Source organism: Chelonia mydas, chromosome 2 (genome assembly GCF_015237465.2).
Source record: "Chelonia mydas isolate rCheMyd1 chromosome 2, rCheMyd1.pri.v2, whole genome shotgun sequence".
Classification (NCBI taxonomy): Eukaryota; Metazoa; Chordata; order Testudines; family Cheloniidae; genus Chelonia; species Chelonia mydas.
In genome coordinates, this window is record NC_057850.1 from 81,294,106 (window position 1) to 81,314,495 (window position 20,390).

The window sequence follows — 20,390 nt, forward strand, 5'->3', positions numbered from 1 at the left end:
GCCCCCCTTCCTCCCCTCAGAGTAGTATGTGTACATGTGTTTGTACACTGAAGACAGATAGTTGTACAAACAACTGCTGGCACATACAAAGAGGGCATGTACAAATGGGCATGCACAAACTGTGTGAAGTCAATTTTGGCAACTCTTTTTGACGATTTGTACCCAAAAAATAATATGGACGGCTGAGAATGGATTTTTGAACAGGATATTATAGATTTATAAAATTCCTACTGCAATGTGAATACTGGGTATGCACAAAGAAGCTTCCTGGCCCTTTTTTATATCTGACTCTTCCAAAACAAAGACTGGTTGAAGGGGTTATTTCAAATACTGAAGAGAGTAGAAAAAGCTCTCAGAGTAGCAGCTGTGTTAGTCTGTATCCGCAAAAAGAAAAGGCGTACTTGTGGCACCTTAGAGGCTAACAAATTTATTTGAGCATAAGCTTTCGTGAAGTGAACTGTAGCTCACAAAAGCTTATGCTCAAATAAATTTGTTAGTCTCTAAAGTGCCACAAGTCCTCCTTTTCTTTTTGAGAAATAGCGCTGGAATTTTGTTTTGATTAAGGAGAGGTTAAGGTTATTTTCTAGAAATGGAACTAATCTCTCTCTCGCGTTCCACACAGAACAAGAGCATGAGAAATGTCTTCCTACTACTAATACCATACTGCTTCCCCCTTTCTCCATGAGCAGTAATAAAAGCTGTTCTGGAAATATTCAGATGAGCTTTATGACATTTTTAAGAGAAGAAATGAATAATTTTGTTAGTGGCACACCATCCAGGGTAAAGGGGAAAAAAAAGTAAACCGGTTAATACCTGTTTTGTCACACAAGTGGGTTGTTACACAGACAGGATAACTTCACACTAAAACATTTAGTCATTCATTGCAAAACCACACTGATGAGCACTGCATAGCAAACATGCAACCCAGAGGGCAACTGCTTTTATATTTCATTTTGAATTACTGCCTTTTTCATTAGAGGTGAGAGAAGTGTGGTTACACTCTCTCACGGTTTCTCAAGAATCCTCTGCTATTCCAGGGTCTGATCCAGCGAAAATAAAATAAATAAATAAAATGTGCAGCCTTATGAACTTCCCAAGACACAGATGCTGGCCCTATGGTGAGCTGACCTCTCCAAAAAAGCTCAACAGCAGGGATCTGTGGAGGAGCTCCAGGGAAGAAGAGGTGATGCAAATAAAATCCCCACCTCCCAAATATTGCAGTTCCTTATGCTACATATGTTCCTCTCCTCCACTCCTTTTGAGGCAGTAGGAATTAAATAAATAAATATATTTGTTTTTAATTCAGTGATCCTTTTCCACCCGTGTTAACCAGGGGCAATGAAGGGGCTCTTGCTCCATATTGTGGGGATGAGTGAAGAGTGGACCCTTCCTGCTCCACACCTCCCCATCATCATTTGCTTGAGGTAAGAGAGAGGGAAATAAGGTGAGTTTTTAGACAGTCGCTTGTGCTTTTTCTTCCTGCTGACAGCTTCCAAACAGCAAGGCATCTTTATATGTGTCCCTTAAGAAATCTCACTATCAGTCATCTTGGACAGAGCTTTCCATGCATTTAGATGCAGTGGGCTCAGTGTTCTGACACTATCATTCCTGTGATCCCAACGGCAACCAGAGCGTGGAGTCTGATTGCTCTTGCCCTTGGGTGGCTATGGAATGCCTCCAAAGGTTGTTGCCAAGGAGGGAAAAACTCCCTTGAGAATAGGGAACAGTCTCAGTGATTACTAGCACTCATTCAGAGTTGTGTGCACTGGGGATCAGTGCCATACAACAGTCATTTATAATGAACAAAGATCAAAGATCAAAGTGAGACAACTGATATTGTTAGGTTAATAAAAGAACACTCAACAGCATTGTTGTTTAAGTAGCAATTCATAAAATATCAAGTTGTACCACATTACATCAGAGGTAAACGATAAGGTGGTGATGAGAAATTGTTATTAAGACTTGTTTTTAAACTTTGAATGAGCACGCTCCATGTACCTTTATTTCTGTCTTGTTCTCATGGCATTTGGTTTTTTGTGAGAAATGCAGGGGATGGAGGGAGGGGTTTCTGGCTAAATTGTCACCATGTCTTCCAAGAGTCCATAATAGTTCCCATTGTCCTATTCCTGAAAAGTAAGCTAGTCATTTACAGGCCTAAGGAAAGTATAATTGACAAGGAGAAATCCATGACGTATGATACTGTACCTTTTTCTTAACTGCCAGCAGATATTCATTTCTGCTAGAAGGCAAACTTCATATGAAACAGTTATGTAAACAAGTAAACAATAAAACAGGTAACATCACAGAAAGAAAATATATATTTACTTAAGTAACTCTGGACAGTTAGCTCAGGACTGTTTCTGAAGGATATACTTACCAAAGATGTTTACCAGGCGTAAACATAACACCTGTTTCTGGTCCTATATTGTATATTTCCTTTGCACATCTGCATCAGCCCCGTGATGAGCTTGTTCCCATACTTTGTCTTACTGCTACCAGCAGAGGTGCTGGAACAATTTTTTATAGTGGAGGTGCTGAGAGCCACTGAACCAAACTGCAACCCCTGTATGTGATGGAAACCACTTCAAACTAGGGGTGCTGTTGCACCCCCTAGTTTGTAGCACCTATGGCTACCAGTAAGGGGTTTTGTAAGACCTGTTTGACTTCATGTGAGTAATAAGAAAGAGCAAAGTGAGAGATTTGTTGCTACTTACCAAACCTCTTGTAACCGAAGGACTGCACCTCCTCCTCTTCTGCAAAGTCGTCTACAGAAAGACAGATGCACAGATTTAGTACTAAAATTAGCTATGAAGGCACAGAAGTTTGAGTATACACAAAAGGTTACTGAAAATTGTATTTGAAAGGTTAATTGGTTTTATCAATATTACTGCTTGCTGATATATGAAAATATCTCAAACTTTCCTCTTTCCACTATTAATCTTCCACCCCAATCTTTGGCTACTGCATGATACTTGGATCCTTTTTTCTCTGAGTCACCAGCAGAAATCCAATTGATAAGTTATCATCATCTGATGGCTGTTCAGGGACTTTTATTAAATTGATTGCTGGTCTTAGTACAGATTTTAGCAGACAAATTCCTCAGCACAACTGGCACTTAGTGCATCTTTGTGAGCAGTCTCAGCAAGGCAAAGGAATAAGTAGGCACAGAGACTGAACCACCTTTTAACCTGTACAGGGGAGCCCCCTCCAGGTCAGGGCAGAGGCACATTAGAAAGGTCTTTTGGGCGAGCCTGCATTACTGCTTGCCTGTGCTGTGCTTTTCCTGTGAATAAAGAGAAGGCTTCAGTTGCTAGGGCTGTCAATCCATCACCTTTCATGAACACTAAATTTACTTGAAGAGATAAACCCCATTCAGACATGGGCAACAGAACTGACATGTTGGTCAAGTTCAAAAAGTTAGCAGAAATAAGAGTATTTAGTCCTTTTCATCTTGACTTGGGCACAGGGAGTAAGAGGTTGGTATTCAGGCCTTAGCTTGTCATTAATTTCATCTCTCTCCCCACTTCCTCCTGCCAGTAACAGCACAAAGGAAAGGATTATGACCAGCACAAACAAGAAATATCAGTACTTTAAAAAAAGTATATAACATCTCTCCACCAATCCTGCCCTTTCTCCCACCTCCAGCATGGCCCATTTGCAGCCCTATTTTCCACTGTTCTGGAGCAGTGTTTCACCCCTTCCCACATTAACATTGGCAATGTGCTTAGATGGGGTATAAACATTCCTGCCACACGTAGGGCATCTGGAGCAATTACAAATCTTCACCAAGAGCTCACCTTAAATCAGTCCCCTAGGAGGCTGACACCACTCTCTAGGCGTGCGACACACAGAGAATGCCATCACTACCAAGTACGCTAACCCCCCACCTACAGCTTTCCCAAGACAAGCCATAACAGAAAGAAGTAAACAGGAATACCGGCCAGTACCTGGACAGAAGGTTACCAGAAAGCTTCAGTCAGTCAGATGCAATCACAAAATAGATATGTTATACAGGCCTCAAACAATCAGTGGGCCCTCAGCCTTATGAGATTCAGTGCAAAATCTGCATTCAATAGGCCATTCACCATTCAGTCTCATGGCCGATGAGTCAACCAGCCAGGTCTGCATCACAGAAATCTGGCTGGCTGACATGGTAGCCAACTGCTACCTCACCTGGCTCTCCCATCCCCACCCCACCCAGGATATGTTATTCACTACACAGCCAGACCTAGAGAGGACAAATCTGGAGATGGAGTATAGTCATTAATTTCCCATTCAGGCTCAAGATCAGGAAAAGCACACACAAATCAAAATCCTTTGAGGGCATCCACTTACTCTTGCCCGGAGACAAGACTAACCAAGGCATACTACTAATCTATTAGCTCCCAAACATCAAAGGCTCCCAGGGGAGCTGATGGAGATGTTGCCTGACATGGTGATGACGTTCACTGGAATTTATCACCTTGCAGGACTTTAACATTCACACAGCTGGTACTCTGACAGGACAGCTCTAAACCTCCTATCCTAACTCTTCACCTTACATCACACAGCTGCCTATACCCTGAATTGGATCCTGAGTTGGATGCGTTTGTACGGAATCCAAGTACTTGCGGCAGCTTCCTAAAAGACTTTTTAAGGCAACAAGAAACCACTTCCCTAAACTCTCCTGAAGCCTGCCAAATTCCAAAATGTACACTTTGAAAACTCTACCCAACAAAGAGGCCAATCATATCATGGCAAATGCTAATAAATCAAAGTGATCACAAATCAGTCAACATTCAGCTTTCTCACACACCCCAACAGTACTCATTCACTACACAGAGCTTTGGATAAAATGCCAGTCTGGTGTGCAAGAAAGAGCTACATAACTCAGGCTTCAGTTCAAGACTGAACTCATTTCTCTCCCCATTTCTCTATCATGGTGGACAACACAACGACATGCCCGGTAACTCAAGACTACAATCTTGACTTCATGTTTGGCTTGGCCTTCCACTTTGACCCACACAGCCAAGACATGTCTAAATCTTGCCTCTTCTTCCGAAACATCTCTAACATCCCATCATTCCTCTCTGCCAAAGTCTTGTGCAAGCCCTGATCATCTTGCCCCTTGACTACTGTAATCTCCTCTTCTCTGGCCTCAATGCCACAACAGCGTCTCCCTCAAATCCCTTCTAAGTGCTGTGGCTAGGATCATCATCTCTGACTCCTCACTGGGAAGAGATCTTGATAGGTGTTGAATTAGGCTCTCAGAGAACTCTTGGGGGGAAAAAACCAGACGCTTAGAAGTGACAGACTAAAAGCCTCTGTCTGCCCCGGAAGGTAAAACTTAAGATAATTAATACAATGATAAATAATTTAAATAGACCAGTTGGACAGGGCTGAAAATGCCACTCAGAGAGGGGACTCACTGTTTCAGATTTACTATATCTGGAATGATTAATGGAATTAAACATATTTTCTTTTTCTTTCTTTTTTAAAATAAATAAATAAATAAAAAAGGTCTCCTAGAAAGATACATGAATCAGATCCAAAAAGGACCCAGGGGTGAGGAATGTTCATACTTCCAACAGAAAAGACATTAATTTCTCTAAAGGAACTAAATGTCAAAAATATATATTTTATGTGGAAAATTGTTATTGTGCTCCTTTTATGAAATGTGGGTCAGAGGAAAGCCTAGGTGGCACGTTAATGCATAACTGCCCTATTCAGCTGTAAACACATCTGTCTGCATTCCTTTCAGACCCTTTTACCACATTACTGCTGATCTGCTTATTGGTTGTAATTTTCCCATTTTCCCATTGCAGTTCCAGTTGAAAGGCAAAATTTATCCCTGGTACAAATGAGCAAAATTCCATTCAACTGATATTTATTAGCTACAACAAAATACATATAGCTATGTTTGAAGTTCAGTTCTGCTCTGTGACTAAAATATGGCATTGTGGAGTTCCATGTTTACTGTCTCAATAATTTCAGCATCAGATGTGTTCAGTTTACAAGTGTAAAGATAGGAGGAAGGAGTTTAGAACAGCTAATCCTGCGAACTCAGTAGAGATCTGAGAGTGAAAATAGATTTTTCCTCTTCTCACATATCAGATAAGAATATAAGAATCACCATCCTGGGTCAGACCAATGGTCCATCTGTCCCAGTATCCTGTCTTCCAACAATGGCCAGTGCCGGATGCTTTATAGGGAATGAAAAGAACAGGGCAATTTTCGAGTGATCCATCCCCTGTCATCCAGCCCCAGCTTCTGGCAGTCACAGGTTTAGGGACAACTAGAGCACGGGATTGCATCCCCGACCATCTTGGCTATTAGCCATTGATGGACCTATGCTCCATGAACTTATCTAATTCTTTTTTGAATCCATTTATACTTTTTGCCTTCACTACATCCTTTAGCAATAACTTCTAAAAGCTAACTGTGCACTATGTGAAGAAATACTCCATTTTGTTTGTTTTAAACCTACCGTCTATTAATTTCATTGGGTGATGCCTGGTTCTTGAATTATGTGAAGGAGTAAATAACACTTCCTGATTCACTTTCTCTACGCTATTCATGATTTTATAGACTTCTGTCATATCTCCCCTTAGTCATCTCTTGTCTAAACTGAACAGTCCCACTCTGTTGCCCTTTTCTCTAACTTTTCCAATGCTAATCTACCTCTTTGGAGATGGGGCAACCAGAACTGCAGGCAGTATTCAAGGTGTTGGCATGCCATTGATTTATATCGTGGTATTATGATATTTTCTGACTTATCTATCCCTTTCCAAATGATTTCGAACATTCTGTTAACTTTTTTGACTGCCACTATACACTGAGCAGATGTTTTCAGAGAACTATCCAGGACACCAAGACCTTTCTCTTCAGTGGTAACTGCTAATTTACACCCCATCATTTTTGAAGCTAATTTAATTGAGCCTTCACTGATAGCTGTGCACAGATATAACCAATTGAAAGTTAGCAAACAAGTCATTTAATGATGCATAAGAAGAAACAGAACCTCTCTCCCCCTTTCTTCTGAGTCTTGGCTCTGCAGTGCCAATATAAGTTAAAAGTAGTAAAAAAAATATATTTTGTCATTAATGTAGGCAAATTCATGTCTGATTATATAAAAAGAATGGTTATGTTGAACGAGAAGATGTCATTTATACAGTTTTTCTGAGGAAAACTTTCGTACAATGAAAGTGCTGAAGAATCAAATAAGTTTATGGGTGATATACAGTTAATTAACTATGCTTGTTTGCTGAAAATCCCACCTCCTTCCCCAGAACACTAGATGGACTGTATAAGTCATTTCATTACTCATGTTTTGCCCAATAGCATTGCCAGAGATGTATTTAGATTTCTTTGGACCTCTGGCTTTTTTATTTGTGCAATACAGTACACTGTGATTTATTGAAGACTACCGTTTTTCTTTGCTTGAAGGTAAAAAGACTTTATAATGCTCATATTAAATCTCTTAATTATGATGCATATTCATGCTGTTTTGAAGGTAAATAGAGACTATAAGGACACTTCTATCAACAAATCTCTGCTTCCTTTACATTAAACTGTGGAGCAGATAATTTATTTCTTTGTGAGCAAAATTACTAATGGGCCAAATTCATCAGTCCTTATGTTTGGCCTTCCGTTATTAAAAGGTGAAAATATAAACTATTTTTTAAAAAAAATTAAACAATAATTGTAGTTGCATATGTAACAATATATTGCAATAAATTAGAGAGGAGGTTGAATTAAAGCCCCACCCCTTTGGGAATGATGGAATGAGAATTCAACCAGTGATATGAATCTGAACTCAGACTTTACTCTAAGTTACAGTGTTAAAACAAAAGTTGAGAAACAAACTGATAAACATAAATCCAGAGTTAAGGCTAACTCCTTCCCTTACACTTTAATGCAGGGGTTCTCAAACTTCATTGCACCGCAACCCCAGCCCCTTCAGGGGGCCTGTAACCTGATCCCCGACCACCCAGCACTGAAGCCCGGGGGTTTCAGCTTTGGCCCCTGGCCCCAGCCCTGGTGAGCCCATTAAAATGGGGTTGTGATCCACTTTGGGTTCCTGACCCACAGTTTGAGAACTGTTGCCTTAACCACTACAGGAGAACCTCAGTTTTCATTAAAAAACAATTTCTAGCCCTCATGGTTGCAGAGGAAAATATGTAAATGTGACTTCAATGTACTCAAAACAAAACCAGAAAGCTACTGAAAAGAGTCCAGAAGTGTATTCTTTGTTTAAATCTCATTATATTAAAGTCAATCTCAGGCAATCTGGAGGGTCTACCTATAATTTTTGAGTGTACGGTGTTGACACTACTGCAATTCTGTCACTTACATCTGTGCAATCCCATTGATTTCAGTGGGGCTATGCAGGTGTAACAGAGCAACATTTGGCAGAGTGAAAGCCTTAACTTTGAAGTTTATTGCTGTTGTTTAAGTTAGATTTTTTCCCTTTTCATAGAGTACTTTAGGGCAGTATTTAATGTTAATTTTTAACATGAAATAAAAAGTGTTTTTTCTCCTCAGTGACAAACATAAAGGGCATATTTCTCTTTAAGTAATAAAATTGAACTTGCTCTTGTGGCTACCTGAATGTCACAATGTCCCACCTCCCATCTAGTCTAAAGAGGATCTAACTCCCTACCGGTGCAGGAGAAGGCAGCCATAATTCAACTCAGAGTCTGCCACTTAAGAGGATGGGGCTTAGCAAACTCCAACCCTGGAACTATTAGTGCAGCTAGGGGAATGTCACTTCGCTCACACGCTCTATGGCATGACAGCACCTTTCCTGTATGAGCTTGGCTAGATTCTTTAAAAATACAACATGCTTCATAAAAAGCAGATTAGACTGTGACATCTAATACCCTATGGAAACCCCATCCCAATTCCTGATCAGAACTTTGGAACAACAACAACAAAAAAAAAAGACTGACAGTCAAGGTTTTCCACTGAGCCCAGTACATGATGCTGGGACAGGACTTCAGGAGTTTTGTCAACAATTCTATGCTGACATGATCAATACAGGTCACAGTCATGTATTTCACTACTTCATATCAATGCTTTGACTTACAAATCTCCCAGTTTTTAGTAAGAAGAATCAGCGAATGAATCTAGAATAAAGAAGAGGAGAAAAACTGAACTTAAATAAGAGTCCTTACCCAAGCAAAGCTTCCATTAGCTTCAGCTGGAGCTCTGCTTGAAGAAGGATCAACAAAAATTGGGATTTCAGATAGAGAAGAAAGGTATTTATTATTGCAAAGTTTTAAAAGTAACTAGCCAGTATTTAAACATACAGAAGAAAGATCCAGTCAGAAAAATGAAGGGACCTTCTGAGAGATATTTCTCCATCAGTGACATAAGTACATCCTTGCATTTCTGCACCAGAACTTCACTTACTGCTCAGTCCTGAATCACTGAAGACAATGGGAGTTTTGCAGTTGGGATGGGATGACAATTGGATAAGAACCTTACTGGGAAAATCAATGGAAAGCAAGGTTTCAGATTTAAAAACTTTGAAACACTTAGGCAGCAACCACACCTCACCAGGCTCTGATGGTAAATTTTTGGTAACACTTCAGATATAAATTGTTATTCTCACATCTTTCATAAATATAGTTAGAGAGTTAACTAAGTTACAGTACTGTGCTTAAAGGGAGAGGAAATAATAAGGTAGTTCAATGGGGGATTAACACAACTAACAGAGGGAGTTCATTTAATCTAAAACAAATTGGACTCTGGTTTGATTAATTTGCTGGAGGCAAAGTAAAAATCTGGTGAGTAGAACTGTGTAGTTTCTGCTTCCTTGTTTTTAGAATCTTCAATATGTTATTCATGGACCACTTGTGACTTAGTTTGAACTCAAGACAGACAGATTTGGGCTGGAGCCATAAAGGATGCCAAACCCATCCTAGTCATATAACCCATAACCACTCCACTTCTTTCTCTCTTCACTGGCAGCGTGTCAGATCCATGAGTTCTTTGGATCCAATATGATTTAAGTGGAATTGTTACAATTTACTACTGTGTTTTATGGATGTCATTCAGAATGTGTTATGAAAAGCAGCTAATGCGATGTCTAGTTGCCACCTCTCAAAAGCAAACAGCTCAGTGATTTAAATATATTTAACTAATGAAATAATATTGAAGACCTGAAATACTTTTGGACCAAATTCTACCTTGGTAGACTTCTAGAACACTTGTACACACATTAACAAGGGTATAATCTGACCCTCGGTTTAGTAAATTAAAATGGCAGAATTAAGAAAACAAAAATTTTTCCACACCAGATTTCAAAACCAAATAAAGATACAGTTCAAGGAATAATGAAGAGAACAGGACTGAAAACTGTTATGCGAAGTTTCAGCTCAGATTTGAACAGCTAGTTTATAAACCCCATAAAAACTGGATTTACAGTATATTAGAACTCACTCATGGTAATTCAGTTTAATAATACTAATTTCTAGTAACGATGACATCCATTCTGTTTCCTTTAAAAGAAATCTTTCTATAATGTCCATTTGCAAAGAACTTTAATGGCTTTGATCCCGAGTTAATGGGAACTGCATATAACCTTATGCAAAGCTCTAAAATTTACTTCGCCCTTAGCAAGAATAGATTTTTTTATTTTGAAAGATGCTGCATTGATAATATAGGATTATGACATTCTCTGTTTATCCACAGAACAAAGACATGCAATGACAAGGCAATGCAATGACAAGGCAAGGTACCCCTCAGAATTCTCTACTAGTGTGTCTCATACCCAGTCAGGAAGTACCAATTCTAGCGGCAAAAAGTTCAGTCTCTACTTATTGAATCTTAGGCCTTTTTGTTAAAGGTGCAAACTTGCATGACTATGTATTTTTTGTAACACTAACATCTGTGCACAAAGAGGACAGATACAACCAATTCATTTATTACAGGTTGTTGAATAGTCATCAGATGTATACATACTTGTGATAACTATTAACCTAGCCCAGATCCTCAAAGATCCTTAAAGATCCTTGTAGTTGGAGTTAGGCTCTTAAATACCTTTGAGGATCTGGGCCCTAGTCATCACTGACCTAGAGATGAAACTGAGCCAGCAGGAGCAGAGACAAGCAGCTGCAGCAGGGACTTTTCATTGCTGATGGTGTTTTCAGTATTCAGCTGCCTTTCACAGCCACATGTTCTCTCCAATGCACGCAGACTGGCTGTTCTCTCCATTCTCTCCTCCGCAGACTCTTCACTTCTGCCTTACTCCATCTGCCTTTCCATGCTTCCCTTCCTCCCTCATTCTTTCTTGCTACCTACCATCAAAACCCCTCTCTTTTCCTTTGTTTAGCTAATCCCCTCCCAATAAAAACCCACCCCAAAATTAAAATAAAAAAAAACCCAACAGCAACAAAATCATGAAACTAACATGCCATTTTCAAACAAATCATTCACTCTGCTTATATCTTATAGTCCTTCTCACCAGACCTTTGGCTGACTTGCTCCTTTAGATTTTCATCTCTTTGGGTCAGGGATTGTCTCTTTTTCTGTGTCTGTACAGTGCCTAGCACAAAAAGGCTCTGATCTCATTGGAGCCTTGGCACCCCGTAATACAAATAATTAATAATGATAAATAGCTGAGGCTCAATAGCTCATTCCCAATTCTCTGAGTCATCTTGTCCTCCAAGAGTCCATCCCGCATTCCCCATTGGTCTCACACACAGAAATTTACTTTTGTTCTTAAAGAAAAAAGTCCCACTAGACGTTTTACTTGGGAGATCCATCCTTAACCACACATCAAAAATAGAGAGAGGCCATGATATAATGAAGACTAGAATACTTCTATTGAAAAAAACATATCAGTGCTGAGAACAGGAGCTGCTGCACTGTGCAATATCAAAGTTTGAAACTAACAATTAGAATCTAAGGCCTGAATTTTAAATCAACTCATATTTCAGAATAATAATTTGAGAACAGATCCCCTAGGTCCTATTCATGAACTGAAAACTATAATTTTTCTATGAGGACGTTTATAGGACTCATTTAACAATGTTAAAGCCTGGACTACATTTTCCTAAATAATATATTGCTATACTATTTCCATAATTCATCCACTTGTTTCCCAGTCATGTCTCAGTCTTCACCTCCAATTTATAAACCAAAATGAAATGTAATTTTAGAAGGGGGCAGGTTAACCCCAAAGAGAATTCATGTTATGTTTAGTCCATTCTTATATAATGCTACATTCAACATATTAAGGGATCAGATTCACTTCTAGTACCTGGTAGACACATTTAAAAAAAAAATGATGATTTTTTTGGGGTGGGGGGGGGCTCTATTGGGTGGTCATGTCTGTCTCTTCAAGGGAGAGCTGTGGAGCACAATTACCCTGGGAATCTCCCATGATGACTGGACACCTGTATTGTGGGGTATTTTTAAAATCAATTTGGGATTTATCCCATCTTCCAGCCATCTTTAATTAAAATTTTATGTTTCCTTTACTTTCACCGTGCACATATACACCTGCTGGCCCGGGGATTGCACCTCCATGCATGATTGCATGTTTCCCTCCTTGTCTTACAACTTAAATGCGCTGTGATGTTTGGACCGATGAGCATGATTTTTCTCTTGCAGTGCAGATCTAAACAAATGGAGCTAAAGATTCATAACAGTGGGCCAAATTCTGCTCTCAGTTATACCAGAGTCAGTCTAGAGTAATTCCACTGACTCCTGTGTAAAAGAAAAAAAATCCCAGTGGATCTAAATTCTCAGTCCCTATTCTCCCTACATTGCACACAGCTCACAGTCACAGCTCAGCATGCCTAGGGAAAATAGAATATTGAGATCCACCATGCACGATTCTAATTAATTCTGAAAATCCTTTGGGATAATTAATTCACATGTTAATTAATTATATTTAACACCATTTATATACAGTAATTCTCCTTTCTTCCTCTTTTTTTGATCTCATGACACTGTGCCTTCTTGTATGCTGCCAAATGAGAATACCCTTCAAGCTCATGTTTGCAAGATCCCCCTCTCTTTTCCTGTCAGAAATTTCAAAAACCCTTCTTTTCTGCCAACCCATTCCAACTATAATGACCATATGCTGGCAAAGCTTTGGGTTTGTTCTGTGTTGTATCATACATTTATTGTATCTGCTCATGCCTTTAGATTGTAAAGGCTGCATCCTCTTATATGTGCAGCACAGGTGTCTCATTGTACATGCATGTCTGGTACATTTATGGCACTACCAACATATACTAATCTATATAAGAAGCTTCCAGGATTGTCACTCGAAGCCCTGAATATTCGTTGAGTCTGTGTGAAATGATGGAAACAGCTCCAAGCATGGTTGAGAGCTCCTTTTGTTCAGAATATCAGATGAATGAATCATCACTAGGATTTGAGATCTGTTACTGTTCAATTTTTAAGCCATTTTGACTTTACAAGCCCGCACTGTGGCACAGGTGTAATTTTCAGCTATAATAAGGCAAGAGTCCTAGACCAGCGTTTCCCAAATGCAGCCACCATGTGGCCACCAGGGGCTTTTCTTGTGGCCAGAGCCTCCTGGGCAGTTATTGGCGGGGGGAGGGGGGGAGCAGCAGAGCCACAAATACCAGAGGAGCAGGCAGCCAGTGTGAGTTCCCCACTTTCCCAGGGACACCAGGGATCAGGCTTCTGGCTTCAGCTCTGGGGTGGCGGTCTCTGTCGTCTGGCCACACGGCAGCAGGCTCCATCCTATGGCTTCAGGCTCTTGCCCCAGCCCTGGGCTCACCACCCCATCCCCCCTGGACCCTGCTGCCTCCCCGGCCCCTCGCTGCCTCCTTACCCACCTCCCCATACAAGGTTTAATTTGTTCTCTGGCTTACCAGGGCTGAGTAAGTCTGTTGTGAAAAGTGGTATTTGTACGTTTGCTAATATCACTTTTCACAGCAGCTGACCTGATAGCTAGAAGATAGTGTAAAGTGATATTAACAAACATACAAATATCACTCTTCACAGAAGCAGACTTACTAGCTAGCAAGTCATAAAAAAAAAAACAACCAAAAAAAGCAAAAAACAAATACAACCAAGAACAAAAGACAAGAACATGCAAAGCACCTTATTTGTGTTTGTATTCTGTTTAGATCCAATAAAGAATACATACAACTGTACATTATTTTTATTATTAGGCCTGCAAAAAACCCTACGTAAATAAATTACACTGACTGGCCCTGTATATGTGCATATTTATTGTTTTTTCTAAAGTATTTTAGGAAAAAGTGTGAGAGTGGCCACCAGCAAGAGTTCATGGCCACACTCTGAGGCCACCAAAATTTTTCTTGTGAGAACCCAGGTCCTAGACCATAGTGATATCAGAGGAAAGTCAACCAATCACCACTGTTATTCTACAGCTAATTTGCATGCAACAATTTCATTGGTTGCACAAGGGAGACTGCACAGATGGAGTATTACTAAGCCCAACTGCCACCATTCTTACAGCAGAGTCTTTCAGCTACTAGTACCATAACAGCTAAGTTAAGGTTACTGGGTCATTTCATTCTCATCTTCTGATTTCAGTTGCTAACTTTCCAAATCTTTTATCTACTGGGCTGAAATTTCTGAAGTGTTGTCTCTGCCCAAGAAAGATGTTTGCAGAAAGACCATTCAGCTGTTTTTGAATACAAGGAGAGTGAATCACTTGTGTCTTTAATTTTTTAAAAACAGTTCTATCACCAGAGTGCCTGGCGACAGAAAACTGAAATTTGGAAAGAAAACAGTAATCATATAGGAGAATTCTTTGATTGTTAAAAATAAATCTTTATACAATGATATGCATGCATATAAAATGCAGCCAGACAACTTTTGGTGCATGTTTAAATTTTGAGAGAGAAAAAGGTTTGCTCATGAAATGTCTCATGGCTCTGTGTAAGATCATAACAGGAATGACTGTAACTGTAGGAGTCAGCCATTCACTGTCCAATAAAATGCATACTGAATAAAGCAAAGAGCGCATATAAGCTTGGTTAATGGAAAACTTTATGTACCAAGTTTCTTCTAAAGCAAGTCAATGCACACTAATGAAGAAGGGCTCTGAAGGAGCAGTTCACCAGATTCATCCCTGATATAACTATTGACTTCAGTGGAACTATACCAGGATGAATCAGGCCATATGTCTCACTGAACATGCAGTTTTTAAGATGAGTGTGCACTTTGCATGGGGCAGGTCATTCTGGTCACATACTTTTCTCAAGTAAAGTATCAGACATTCCCCACCTCCACCAAAGACCTTTCATACACATGTAGGATCCCACAATCCTGTGTATATCAAACAAGTAGACTTCAAGAAAGTGATATGAGAAGTACACAGTAAACCATAACATTTTACTATATTTGACACCAGAACAATTGTGATAAAAGTATAGTGCCTAGTGATGCATTTGAAACAAAGAAGTTCAGAAATATCCAGTTGAACGCTCAGTTTTAATTGCATCTTCTTTCCCTGTGTTAAATTGGGCTCAATGTTTTTGAACATGTGTTGTTGTTTGAATATGTGAAAGTTGTTTTCCCTCTGTTTCCTAGACAACAAGTACTGCTTCATAACTCACAAAATATCTAAAATTTTAAAAACTGAGAAGTATTATTAGGTAAAAATACAACTAACCCTAAGGCAGTCAAATCCCTTTATAAATAATGTCACATTATTAAAAAGCAACATTTATGAGCTCAGTTTAGTTTACTGGAAATCTGGCAGTAAACTAAACATATATTTCAATTTATTTTACTGATTTAAGACAACACATTAAGAATTCAAGCAATGGAAAAATATAATTTATTCCCTACAAATATCTGATGATGTAATTATTTTGATACTGTTCTGTTCTCCAGAGAGGGTAGATACGGGAATAGAGACAGCTGTTTACCGCATTCAACAGATCAACTATGTGGTTATTCATAAGGAGAATGTGTGATTACACTAGGTTCACAAACTCTAGAATTATTGCAAGCACCAAGTTTAAATAGAGAACGTGGAAAGCCAAATATGTATGTTAAAGAGGCAATAGGAAAATATAGAGGCGAAATTTACTTTGGCAGTATTTAGGACTTTTATAACTCTTGCAGTACCAGTTGATTTGATGTCTTTGTTGAAGGATATTTTCTATTAATACCATAATTTAAAGATTTTATTTTACAAGGCGTATTATTGATTTCCATTGTTCTGAACAGAATTAAAAAAAATCAAGCAGTTGTAAAACTTCTTAAAGAAACATAGTGGTTAGGGAGTAAAAAGGAGTGTGAAGCTTTTCAGTAAGGCTGCATTTCTGGAGCAACCAACACTAATTTACAGAAGCCATAATACCTTCTCAGAGTGCCATTTCTGCCCTTAGCAGAGAAAAGCAATTGGCTACAAATCATATCAGCTCAAATTGCATATCCATTGAAATCAATGGCAAAACTCCTGTCAGCTTCAATGGGTGCAGGATCCTGTCCAATGTAATACTCAGCAAGGTACCTCACCTTCCTCCCCACCCCCAAAAAAGAGACAGCTAGAAAATAAGCGAGCAAAGCGTCAATGCCAATATGAGAAGAAACACTGAGTTAAAGATTGTAAAATCAAACACATATGGTTTTAAATTTGCTATTTCCACTATTTTACTTTGTTTTTGCCACTTGAAATCTGCCAGTGAAAGGTGCTATATAAGAGACAAGGATGATCATGGTGATGATTACACTAGTGCTGCTAGCAGTAAGGCAATGACAAAACTTTTGGCACTAGTGACCTCTCAAAAATATTGTTAATAAACTGCAGGCTCTTCTAGAGACACCTTGTCACAATGTCAAAAGTTATTTAAGTAGTGTGCGTGGGTTCACAAAACAAAAATAAAAGCAACCACACTCCTCCCTTTAGGCAGCTACTCTGGCATGCGAATAAATGATCACATCGCTTGCTGTACTCGGCTCTGGAAACTAAGTGTAACTATCATGAGGTTTCTGGCCGGTTGGCATCTAGGTTCGAAACCGGTGCACTACTGCAGGTTTGCTGGTATTTTAAGAAGTTTATTTTTGTCTCTGAAGAAAAACTGAACTTGAATCTTGCAAACTCACAAGCACTTCCTAAACTTTCCCTCGTGTTCTTGGATGCTTTCTTTGTAACCTTCCCCAGAGTACAGCGTTCCATGCTTGGCTGTACAGCTCTCTTTTTCATAAACAGGAGGGCTTCTTGCAAAGCCCTAGTACATCTTTATTAGATTAGAACTATAGCAATTTGGAGAGCCACTTCTGTATCTGATTTAAAAAGCGTACTATCTGATACCTCTTAGTCACAACTTTATAGGACATGAGCAGGGCCAGCTGGTGTGTTAGTGTAAAAGCAGCGGGTGTTTCACCCATTTAAAGGCGGGGAAGGGGGGGGGGATAGAAGAGGACTTTAACTTTCAGTTTTAACAGATGCAAAAAGCAAAAGACCAAATATTTTCCAGTCAGTGGATCTTGGGGTGAAGGATGCCAAATACATTTCACAAGCCAGTTAAACCTCCATTGGCACCTAATCATTGCCAGATGTTTAAAAGCAACACCAAGAACATCACGAAACACTGGCCAAAAAAGAAAAAGTTGCCCTGTTTTCTAATACTACAGGGGGGGGGGGGTGGGGAGGGAGAAAACGAAAAGATAGGGGGTCAGGAAATACGTGCTGGAGAGAGCAGAAACGGTGGGGAGGGCGAGTGCTCCCCTCTCCTGAACAGAATTTTTTCAATCCAAACGTCTGAAGCAGGGACTCAGTAAACAACTTATTAGGGACTGGTCTCAAGTTTGCTTTAGAAACTCACCCAGGGCAGCTTTCTTCATAAGTCTAAAGGGGGGGGGGGGCTTAACAACCTCCCCCTTGCACCATTTCCCTCCCCATGGCCAGCTAGTGGAAGTTATCCCCCCTCCCCCGGGGGGTTTTGCAAAGAGATTTCCTGGCAGGTATCTCCCAGCGGAGCAAGCCCCACATGTGAAAGCGCGGCTAGATCCCCACACACAGCTCCCCATCCCCCCCGCTTACCTTTCATGTTGGCACAGAAGCGGGTCACATAGGAAACTTTCCGAGCCTGTGGAAACGAAGTTTGCTCCCGGCGCCCCGAGCTCCCTTATTGCACTTCCACGGTGGGCACCCGGAGCGGGGGGGGGAGCGTGCCCAGGAGCCTCTCGCTCTCCCTCTGGCTCTGGGCTCAGCAGCCTCCAGGACCTGGAGTTTCCAGCACTGACCCGACCCGCCTGAACTCACACGACCAGCCCCCGCTCCTCCCCTCCCCTCCGCCTCAGCTGGGAAGAGGAGAGAGCTCAGCCGCCGCGCTCTTCTTGTGGCCACCCCGCTCTCCCCCCTTGGGCTGGGAAAGCGAGACCGGGAATCCCAAAGCGGGGGGGGGGCGCGGGGGAGGAGAAAGCCTTCCAATGAAGTTCTCCCAACACCCCCCGAAGTGGCCCCAGAGGAGGGAATGGCTGAGCCCTCAGACACCACCTGGCTGCTTTTCTAGAGCGGTCTCCTCAGCCTGGAGTGGGAGGCAAGTGAGGTTCAGGCAGAGGCTCCCCCCACAGTGTAAGGAGTGGGGAGCAGACAGGATGGGGAGAAGAGCCCCCCACCTTCAGTTATGTTAATTTCCAGTTTCCCCAAGGAGCACCAATAAGCGAATGAATACTTTGTGCCTTGGCAGCCCCTTTCACCTGAGGATCTCAAAGCACTTTACAAAGGTAGGTATTATTTTACAGATGGGGCATCTGAAGTACAAGGAGATTAGGGTGGGATCTCCAATGAGTTCTCTAGGGATGGACCCCTGCACTTGCATGGACTCAGAGATGCACCTCTACTCAGCCGAGTGAAGGATTGAGACCTCAGGTCCTGATCTTGCACCTTGGAACACACAGGCCCTAGGTCCATGCATCCTAACTCACAGGATTGGGGCCTCAGTGATTTTTCAATGTCACAGATCAAATCAGTGACAGAATCAGGAACAATACTTTTTGATTAGATCCTAAATTCACCAGGATGGAGATACATTATAATGCCATCCAGTCCTTTGTTATAACCAGTAGACCACCCTGTCTCTGCAAAACATTGCACTTTACAAAATAAAAATCTACTTCAAGAAGCAGAAGAACCATTCATACCTATACCCCATCCATCAGAAAGACTTATGCCCAGACCCTGAAAAGACTGACACGCATGCTTCACTTTACGCATCAGGCTTGTCTACACTGTGTCACAGTGCAGACTTAAGGGGGTGTGAATTGCAGAGCCAACCCAAGTGTTCGAATCGTAATCTCCCACAGTTAGCACGAACATAGTCCTCTTTCAAACAGGACTGTGTTAATGAGACAGGTACCTTTTAGTTCGCACCAGCAGAATCCACAGGGGGAAGTTAAGTAGCAAAGCTTTTGCAATTCACCCCCCCACGTAGTCCGTACGGTTTTCACACAGCCACTGTGAGTAGCCCTACTGAAATTAAATGGATTACTCACAGTGCCTAAAGTTAAGTAACTCTGCAGAATTAGAGAATTAAAGGCAAGTCATCTTTTATTTCTTTAGCTCGAATACTCTGGCAAAACTGCCATTAAATCAAGTGGCGTTTTGCCTGGATAAGGAGAGGAAGATTGGATCCTCCAAATATTTGTTAATACAAAGATTTTTCTTAAAACATTAGACATTATAATTATTTTAAACAGTGTCCTGACTATAATTGGTTCCAACTGTTCCCTCCTTCTGCTGGCTCAGAAAAGGTCCTTGTTCTCCCTTTCAGCAGTATTGCCAAAAATATTTGCATACCGCTTAAACTGGGTGTAGTTAGCCCAGTAATCGCCTTTTAATTTAGGGTCAGGTGTTGGGTATTAAAGAGATTACAATTTATTTATATTTCACTAATTTATTGGGATTTTCCTACATATGCCTAATGGGCAAAGCACTTAAATCCAGCCCCATTCAGCAAAGCCTTGAGAACATGCTTAAGTGCTTTGCTGAACTAGGGCCTTAACAAGAATTTTAATCTGCAAAGGCAACAACACTGACAGTATTTATATACCAGCACAACACTTGATCGGATGTTTAGCTTAAATTGGCTCCTGAGTCAACCACTAATTTTTGATTTTGTGGAATCTAAATTGTTATGTATTCAATTGCCAGTATTAATAACTATTTAGAGCCTGATCCAAAGCCCATCAAAGTCTTTGGAAAGATTCCCATTTGGAATCAGCTTTGATGGGCTTTGGATAAAGCCATTATTGAAGAGGTTTAAATTCTCCACAGAAAAACTACATCTGAATTAAAGTTGAGCTGTTTGGCTAATGTAAAAATAATTAATGCTGCTTTAAAATAGTGATATTAATGAAAAACATGGGGGCTGGTTCTTCAGGAAGGAAACCTCAAAAGCAGCTTTTTGTTGACAGCATGTGCAATTGCCAAGAGC

At 40.5% G+C, this 20,390-nt stretch overlaps 1 protein-coding gene across 1 annotated transcript in view; it reads right to left on the bottom strand.

The window, feature by feature from the left end:
• COLEC12 (collectin subfamily member 12) overlaps positions 1-18,551 on the bottom strand; it is a 139,500-nt gene extending 120,949 nt beyond the window's left edge. The window contains exons 1-2 of the mRNA XM_027827139.3: positions 17,996-18,551; positions 2,715-2,765 (exon numbers count right to left, since the gene is read on the bottom strand). Coding sequence (XP_027682940.2) covers positions 2,715-2,765; positions 17,996-18,002 — 58 coding nt within the window. The 5' untranslated portion in view covers positions 18,003-18,551. The remainder of the gene's footprint in view (positions 1-2,714; positions 2,766-17,995) is intronic.
• Positions 18,552-20,390: the final 1,839 nt, after the last annotated feature.